The following is a 9833-nucleotide window of genomic DNA, read 5'->3' as shown; positions in this document are numbered from 1 at the left end:
GAGTTTCTGGGAGCAATTCAGAAGGCACAGGATAGATAGTGTACATCCCAAAGAAGTAGTATTCTAAAGGCAGGATGATGTAACCATGGCTGACCAGGGAAGTCAAAGCCAACATAAAAGCCAAAGAGAGGGCAGATGAGAGCAAAAATTAGTGGTGAGTTGGAGGACTGGGAAACTTTAAAAAAAAACAACAGAAGGCAACTAAAAAGCCATAAGTGGAGAAAAGATTAATTATGAAGGTAAGCTAGCCAAAGATATCAAGGAGGATATTGAACTTTTTGCAGAATTATAAAAAGAAAAAGAGGGGCGAGAGTAGATATTGGACCACGAGAAAATGACACTAGTAATGGGGGACAAGGAAATGGTGGACAAACTGTTTAAGTATTTTGTATCAATCTTTTCCGTGGAAGACACTAGCGCTATGCCAGAAATTTGAGGGTGTCAGGGGGCAGAAATGAGTGCTTGGGAAACTGCAAGGTCTAAAAGTAGATAAGTCACCTGGATTAGATGGACTACACCCCAGAGTTCTGAAAGGTTGGTGAAGAGATTGCGGAGGCATTAATACTTATATTTCAAGAATCACTAGATTCCAGAATGGTTCCGGAGGACTGGAAAATTGCAAATGTCATGCCACTCTTCGAGAAGGGAGGGAGGCAGAAGAAAGAAAGTTATAGGCCTGTTAACCTGGCCTCAGTGGTTGGGAAGACAATAGACAATAGGTGCAGAAGTAGACCATTCAGCCCTTCAAGCCTGCACCGCCATTCTGAGATGTTGTAGTCAATTGAGGTTTCGGGATACTTGGAGGAACATGATAAAATAGGCCGAAGTCAGCATGGTTTCCGCAAGGGAAAACCTTGCCTGACAAATCTGTCAGAATTTGTTGAGGAAATAACAAGCAGGATGGATAAAAGAGAATTGGTCTACTTGTACAATCAAAAGGCCTTTGACAAAGTACTGCACATGAGGCTACTTGATAAAAACCCATCATATTACAGGAAAGATACTAGCAAAGATAGAGCATAGGCTGATAAGCAGGAGGCAAATAGTGGGAATAAAGGGAGCCCTTCCTAATTGGCTGCCAGTGACTACTGGTGTTCTGCAGGGGTTTGTGTTATGACTGCTTCTTTCTGCATTGTACATCAATGACTTACTTGCATGAAAGAAATGATGACTTTGTGGACAATACAAAGATAGTTGGAGGGACAGGTAGTGTTAAGGAAGCAGAGAGGCTACAGAAAGACTTAGATTAGGAGAATGTGACAAATGGAATACAGTGTCAGGAAGTGTTTGGTCATGCATTTTGATAGGAGGAATAAAAACAGACTATTTTCCAAATGGAGAGAAAATTCAAAAATCTGAGGTGCAAAGAATAATTTGTAAGTTGAGTCAGTAGTGAAGAAGGCAAATGCAATGTTAGCATTCATTTTGAGAGGACTAGAATATGCCAGGGCATGGTCTTCTGTTCTCTCCTATCAGATTCCCCCTTCTCCAGCCCTTTATCCATTTCACCAATCAATTTCACAGCTCTTAACTTCACCTCCCTCCAATTGTCCTGGTTTCATCTTTCACCCGCCACCTTATACTTCTTCCTCCCCTCTCCCACTTTCTTACTCTGGCTTCTTCCCCCTTCTTTTCCAGTCCTGATGAAGGGTCTTGGCCCAAAGCGTCAACTGTTTACTCTTTTCCATAGATGCTGCCTGGCCTGCTGAGTTCCTCCAGTGCTTTGTGTGTGTTGCTCTGGCTTAGTTAACCTCTAATTTCATAACCTTCCTATTTAAATACCAGGCCCTCCCTTCCCCTACTGAGCTAACTAGAATGAAGGCACATTTACTAACTTCTCAGAGGAAATTTAGCCTCGTCTTTCAGATTAAAAGGAGGAATATCAGCTGCTTTCAGTCATGTTACACTAAACTTTTAAATTAGATACTGTTTCAAATTATTTTCAATCAGGGTAACTTGACCACTATTGTCAGGTAGTCAGTATTTTCATGCAATTAAAACCCAAACTTTAACTTCCACTGACTAACACATTACCTGCTGACCTACTAATGTTCCTAAAATGCTAGCTTACAAAGAGCTACAGGGTTCAAGAAGACTAAACGTAACTTCCAAAATATCTAAATGCTGATTGACTGATCTGAAAGAAGCATCCAGCCGGTCTCTTCATAATTGCAGGAGACTTCAGTTGTGTTATACCGCAGGACCTTTTACCCATATTCCACTGACACAATACCATGGCCACCAGGTGCACAAATATGTTTATATACAGTATTTCCAAATCCACCCCACACCCTCTTCTTTGCCTCTGACCACACCTCCATAATGTTAATCCCAGTTTACTGACCGCTGCTGAAAATGGAGAAACCGGTCAAGAGGACCATCACTGTATGGCCTAATGAGGCATTTTCTATGCTCCAGCACTATTTTGAACGGACTAACTGGCAGATGTTCAAGGAGGCTGCCACAAACTGAAGACACAGATCTCAAGGAATATGCCTGATTTGTCACCGGCTATGTCAATAAGCGTGTAGGTGATGTTGGTACCTCAAGACTAATCATCTCACAGCTCAGCCAGAACCCCTGGTGAAGGCAGACGTGTGCTCCCTACTAAAAGCCTGAATTGAATTGACTTTATTTCTTACATCCTTCACATTCATGAGTAAAACTCTTTATGTTATGTCTCCGTCTAAGTGTGTAATGTGCAATCATAGTAATTTATAATAAATAGAACAGTCAATGTAACCTAGAAATACACTAAAATCAGCATGAGTTAATCCGTCTAATGGCCTGGTGGAAGCAGCTGTCCTGGAGCCTGTCGGTCCTGGCTTTTATGCTGCGGTACCATTTCCTGGATGGTAGCAGCTGGAATAGATTGTGACTGGGGTGACTTGGGGTCCCCAATGATCCTTTGGGCCCTTTTTACACACCTGTCTTTGTAAATACCCTGAATCATGGGAAGTTCACAACTATAGATGTGCTGGGCTGTCTGCACCACTCTCTGCAGAGACCTGCGATTGAGGGAGGTACAGTTCCCATACGAGGAAGTGATGCAGCCAGTCAGGATGCTTTCAATTGTGCCCCTTTAGAAAGTTCTTAGGATTTGGGCCCCATACCAAACTTTCTCAACCGCCTGAGGTGAAAGAGGCACTGTTGTACCTTTTTCACCACACAGCTGGTGTGCACAGACCACGTGAGGTTCTTGGTAATGTGCATGCCCAGCAGCTTAAAGCTGTTTACCCTCTAGATCCTTGATATCAATAGGGGTTAGCCCATCTCCATTCCTCCTGTAATCCACAACCAGCTCCTTTGTTTTTGCGACATTGAGGGAGAGGTTGTTTTCCTGACACCAGTGTCAGAGAGATGACTTCTTCCCTGTAGGCCACCTTGTTATTGTTTGAGATTAGGCCAATCAATGTAGTGTCATTGGTAAATTTAATTAGCAGATTAGAGCTGTGGGTGGCGACACAGGGAGTAAAGGAGGGGACTTAATACACAGCCCTGAGGGGCTCCTGTGCTGAGAGTCAGAGGAGTGGAGGTGAGGGAGCCCGTTCTTACCACCTGCTGGCAATCTGACAGCAAGTCCAGGATCCAGCTGCACAAGGTAGGGTCAATGTGGAGGTCTCCGAGCTTCCTGTCTAGTCTGGATGGAATTATGGTGTTGAAAGCTGAACTGTAGTCCAAGAACAACATGGAACACCTGCTTTTCAGTCTGGTGACACTACAGCTCTCAGAACAGCCAAGAGAAGACTCTTCTTAGGCATTAAGAGGGCAAAGGCTGTGTATGCACAAAAAAATTAAAGAACACCTGTCCGATAATAATCCCCAGTGAATGTGGTTGGGTGTCTAGTGCATTATAGACTATGCAAGGTAAAATGGCATTGTCTTTGCCAGTGATACCTTCGTCCAATACTCTTAACGTTTATAGACGATAGGTGCAGAAGTAGACCATTCGGCCCTTCGAGCCTGCACCGCCATTTTGAGATCATGGCTGATCAACTACTATCAATACCCGGTTCCTGCCTTGTCCCCATATCCCTTGATTCCCCTATCCATAAGATACCGATCTAGCTCCTTCTTGAAAGCATCCAGAGAATTGGCCTCCACTACCTTCCGAGGCAGTGCATTCCAGACCCCCACAACTCTCTGGGAGAAGAAGTTTTTCCTTAACTCTGTCCTAAATGACCTACCCCTTATTCTCAAACCATGCCCTCTGGTACTGGACTCTCCCAGCATCTGGAACATATTTCCTGCCTCTATCTTGTCCAATCCCTTAATAATCTTATATGTTTCTATCAGATCCCCTCTCAACCTCCTTAATTCCAGCGTGTACAAGCCCAGTCTCTCTAACCTCTCTACGTAAGACAGTCCAGACATCCCAGGAACTAACCTCGTGAATCTACTCTGCGCTTCCTCTACAGCCAGGATGTCCTTCCTTAACCCTGGAGACCAAAACTGTACACAATACTCCAGGTGTGGTCTCACCAGGGCTCTGTACAAATGCAAGAGGATTTCCTTGCTCTTGTACTCAATTCCCTTTGTAATAAAGGCCAATATTCCATTCCATTTATGTACGCTTCAAGGAATGCAACACAATACCAGCCATGAAAGCAACCTTGCATCCCCAGGGGAACAATCATTGTCTGTAACAGCAGCAGACATAAGAATTCTGTAGTCAATCCTTGTAAGATGGCCTGGCCAGACAACATCCCAGGCAAGGGAGCATATGCACTAGCTCAATGATACCTTCCAACACTTCACTCACCCCAGGCTGCTGCCCCCACAAGCTTCAAATCAGCCACCATCATCCCTGTGTCAAAGAACTGTACCTTCAGAACTAAACTACTGCCACCTACTGGAACTGACGCCAATCACACGAAGTGCTATGAATGCTGATAATGGTACATATCAAAAGCTCCATTCCTGCCACATTGGCCACTCAGCAATATGCTTAACAACTGGATCGCTCTACTACTGATGCCATTGAATCTGTCATGAACCTGGACCTGACACCTAGAAAACAAGGATACTTATGTCAGAATGCTGTTTCTGGATTTCAGTTCAGCATTCAACACTATTGTCCCATAGACCCTGGTGAACAAATTTCTGCTCCTTAGTCTAAATACTGTACATCATTGTGCAACTGGGTGTGGACTTTCTTAGCAAACAGAACTCATAGTCAGAATACACAAATACTCCATCCTCAACTCGTGTGACCCCCACCCCCAGGCATGTGTGTCAGTGAGCCCATTGCTGAACACTCTGCTCACACATAACTGTGCAGTTGAACACCCAAGTAATCACATTGTCAAGGTCGCTGATGACATGACAGTGGTGGGGCTCATGAACAATGAGACTGCCCACAGAGAGGTGGTGGAAGAGTAATGTGCTTTCAAGAATCAATTGATTCGGCACAGCATTGTGGGCTGAAGGGCCTGTAGTGTGCTGTAGGTTTTCTATTTTTCATTAGACTGGAAATTTGCTAACATCACCCCTTTCTTCAGAGTCAGAAAGAAGAAAATTTATAGGCTTGTTAGTCTGACCTCAGTGGTTGGGAAGCTGTGATCGTTAAGGATGTGGTATGGGGGTACTTGGAGGCACAAGATAAAATAGGCCACAGTCAACATGGTTTCCCTAGGGGAAAATTTTGCCTGACAAATCTGTTGGATTTCTTTGAAGAATTAACAAGGACTGACAAAAGAGCAGTGGATGTTGTGCTTGAATTTTCAGAAGGCCTTTGTAAGGTGCTGCAAATGAAGCTGCTTAATGAGATAAAAGTCCATAGTATTACAGGAAAGATACTATATTGGGTAGAGTATTGGTTGATCGGTAAGAGGCAGAGTGGAAATAAAGGTAGCCTTTTCTGATTGGCTGCTGTTGACCAGTGATGTTCTAGAGGTTGGTGTTGGGACCACATCTTGGAGACAGAATTGATAACTTTGTGTCCAAGTTTGCAAACGTTATGAAGATAGGTGGCAAGGCAGGTACTTTTGAGGAAGTAGAGGCACTACAGAAGGACTTAAGACAGATTAGGAGCATGGGCAAAGAAGTGACAGATGGAATACTTGTTGCAAAATGTATGATAATACATTTTGGTAGAAGGAATGTAAGTGTAGACTATTTTCTTAATGGAGAGGAAATTCAAAAACCTGAGGTGCAAAGGAACTTGGGAGTCCTCATGCAGGATTCCCTAAATGTTAATTTGCAGGTTAAGATGGTGGCGAGGAAGACAAATGTGATGTTAACATTCATTTTGAGAGCAATGTTAGGTCTTTATAAAGCACTGGTGAGGACTCACTTGGAATATTGTGAGCAGTTTTGGGCCCCTTATCTAAGAAAGGATGGGCTGTCTTTGGACAGGGTCAAAGGAGGTTTACAAAACTGATTCCAGGATTGAACAGCTTGTCATATTCAAAGTGTTTGATAGCTTTGGGCCTGTATTCACTGGAATTCAGAAAAATGAGGGATGACCACATTGAAACCTGTTGAATGTTGAAAGGCCGAGATAGTCGATGTGGAAAGGATGTTTTGATGGTGGGCGAGACCAAGACCAGATGACACTACCTCAGAATAGAAAAGGATGTCTGTTAGAGCAGAGATGAGGAGGTATTTTCTTTAGCCAGAGTGCTGAATCTGTAGAAATCATTCCCACAAGCAGCTGTGAAGGCCAAGTCATTGGGCATATTTATGGTAGAGGTTGATAAGACTCTTGATTAGTCAGGGCACGAAGGGATACAGGGAGAAGGCATGCAATTGGAGCTGAGAGGGAAAATAGATCAGCCGTAATGAAATCAATGGGCTTAATTCTACTTAAACCTTATAGCATTAAGAGCTTTAAGCATGATGCCAGGCAAATAACTTCCTTAATGTCAACAAGAGGAAGGAGGTCGTTATCAACTTAAGGAGATCTCACACCCCTCTTTACATTGGGGACACAGCAGTAGTAACTGCAAGCAGCTTCAAACTCCTGGAAGTGCACAACACACACAACCTCTCATACTCCCAGAACACATACTACGGTCAAGAAAGCTCACCACCACCTCTACTTTCTGAGGAAGCTAAAGAGAGCTGGACTTTGCACATCCATGCTCACATCATTCTACAGATGCACTGTAGAGTGCACCCTGACAAGCTGCATAACTGCCTAGTACAGAAACCACACTGCAGCAGAAGGAAGGCTCTGTAATGGATTGTCAAAACTGTAACAGATCACCAGTACCAGCTTACCTGCCATCCAGGGTAAATACCCAGAAAGGTACCAGAGAAGGGCCAGTCATATCAAAGGATCCCACCCACCCTACTCGTGGAATTACTTTCACCAAGCAGTAAAGCTGATCAACATTTCTCACCAACTCCACCATTAGTTTGTCAGTCACCTCATGCATAATCTAGTGTCACTTTATGAACAGTGTGTGTGTGTGTGTTTTGCTCTTATTATGAGATTATCTTTTGTGTTTTTTTGTGCTTCATCAGATCCGGAGTAACAATTATTCCATTGCCCTTTACACTTGTGTACAGGAAATGACATTGAACATCTTGAATTTCGACCCAGGAAAAGTGATTTAATAATCACACCACTTCTGTTTAAAAGGCTTGACTGGAATTAACTTCCACACTGGTTGGTACAATAGGTGAACAAAGTGAGGATGGAACAGCTCACATGCATGCTTACTCTAACAGCAACAATACATTAAATAACCTGTTTAAGAGATGGGGGAAACTTATAACTTGTAGAGTGTATACCACATACAGATACACAAATTTCATTTGCAAAACAACTAAGTTTATTGAGGGCTTGAATATAAAGATTAGGAAACCAAACTGTTTAATTGAATGTAAGATACAAAAATTGATCATAAATAACCATGAAACATGAATGCATGTCTTACTGCTCAAAGATTTGGTGAAACCGCACCTTGCTTCTGCATATATTTATTATTTTTTTTGTTTTTATTTATTTATTTGTTTTTTTACAGCCACAGAATGGAAAGCCTCAATGTTAGTTATACTTATTTTGGAGTAACTTCAGTCGGCTGCATTATGGATGATATGCTGGACTCAGAAAAATCTGCTATCAAACGGACTCCACTCTTCATTTAGCCCTTCAATGATGACATTCCAGCTCGCATTATCTCATCAACAAGAAGAATATTGCTGGCAATTACAGTACTGAAAAACAATATTTTAAAGAAAAATTAACAGTTCAAAAATATTTGCAGACAATTAAAATAAAATTAGCTGCTTGAAGAATGAGAATACCCACGATATAGTTTTTGGCACTAATGTACCCCTAAGTATGCCCCCAGGCAGGGATACCCATCAACTATCAGTCTCGATGTGTGCAACTTAAAGCCCCAGTTTAAAGTGCAGAACCATGCGCATTTCCGATCAATATCATCTACTCCAACAAACCACAATAATCTATATTTTTGAACATTCCTTCAAATATTTAAGCTGCAAATATGATTAATAAATAATCATAACATGAAAAATCAGAGAGGGCAAACAGAAATGTTGGAGACAACTCACCAGACAGATCATACCAAAAGCTGAAAAAGCTGTCTCCCTATCCACTAACAAATGAAACATGAAACTAGGTCGTGTTTTTCCTAAATATCAATACTGCCATTGCAACAGCACAACCTTGACATCTTACAAAATGCCGCTGGTTAGGAAAAATATGAATTGCTCAGTTAACTAAGTAGATTAAACTGTTCTGCTTGAAGACAGCAATGGTGTGCCTCATTTAGGTTAGAGGATTCTTCTACAAGTGTCAGCTGAATAAAAACTAGTTGCCTGTCGATTCAGCAAAATGAATCCTCCTCATGCATCAGTGCTAAGACTCAGTGTTGGTCATTATTAAGAAACTGAAGGTATCTCTGCTGTTAACTTCTGAATATTTCTTAAAATGTCCACTACGAGGGGCAGAACTTCTACATCTTAAGATTCAATTTAAAAGTATTGTTTAAACATGTTTTACATAGATAGCCTAACATATCCTTTGGTGAGAGCGAATAGGATGAAAAACTTAAGACTTCAAGGTTGAACTAGGCATCTCTATTTATTCACCAGTGTTCATTCCTTTGGATATAAAAAGATACCGCCCACAGCAGATTCAGATAACCTTTTACAGAATGCAGTTCAACATGATTCCAATTGACCAAGGTGTTCAATGAGGATGGAGCTGTGGATGTTGTCCACGTAGATTTTTGTAAGGCGAGGTCTTCCTTGGTATACTCATCCAGAAGATTAAGATATATGGAATTTATCAGAGTGACTTGGTAGTTTTGATTAAGAACTGGGTAGCCCATACAAGGTGGAGGGTAGTGGTCAACAGATCTTATTCTGGATGGAGGTCCTTGATAAGTGGATAGGGTGGTGAAGAAAGCTTTTGGTATGTTGGCCTTTATAAATCAGAGCATTGAGTATAGGAGTTGGGATGTAATGTTAAAATTGTACAAGGCGTTGGTAAGGCCAAATTTGGAGTATCGTGTACAGTTCTGGTCACCGAATTATAGGAAAGATGTCAACAAAATAGAGAGAGTACAGAGAAGATTTACTAGAATGTTACCTGGGTTTCAGCACCTAAGTTACAGGGAAAGGCTGAACAAGTTAGGTCTTTATTCTTTGGAGAGTAGAAGGTTGAGGGGGGACTTGATAGAGGTATTTAAAATTATGAGGGGGATAGATAAGAGTTGACATGGATAGGATTTTTCCATTGAGAGTAGGGGAGATTCAAACGAGTACATGAGTTGAGAGTTAGGGGGCAAAAGTTTAAGGGTAACACGAGGGGGAATTTCTTTACTCAGAGAGTGGTAGCTGTGTGGAATGAGCTT

The 9833-nt window shown here is 42.0% G+C and overlaps 1 protein-coding gene across 1 annotated transcript in view; it reads right to left on the bottom strand.

Annotated features, from left to right (window-relative positions):
- Nucleotides 1-7758: 7758 nt before the first annotated feature.
- Nucleotides 7759-9833, bottom strand: part of cct6a (chaperonin containing TCP1, subunit 6A (zeta 1)) — a 37645-nt gene continuing 35570 nt past the window's right edge. The window contains exon 14 of the mRNA XM_073053870.1: nucleotides 7759-8166. Coding sequence (XP_072909971.1) covers nucleotides 8094-8166 — 73 coding nt within the window. The 3' untranslated portion in view covers nucleotides 7759-8093. The remainder of the gene's footprint in view (nucleotides 8167-9833) is intronic.

This window comes from Hemitrygon akajei, chromosome 8, assembly GCF_048418815.1.
Source record: "Hemitrygon akajei chromosome 8, sHemAka1.3, whole genome shotgun sequence".
Taxonomy (NCBI): Eukaryota; Metazoa; Chordata; class Chondrichthyes; order Myliobatiformes; family Dasyatidae; genus Hemitrygon; species Hemitrygon akajei.
Note: the sequence above shows the minus strand (reverse complement) of the source record. Positions and strands in the feature narration are given on the sequence as shown.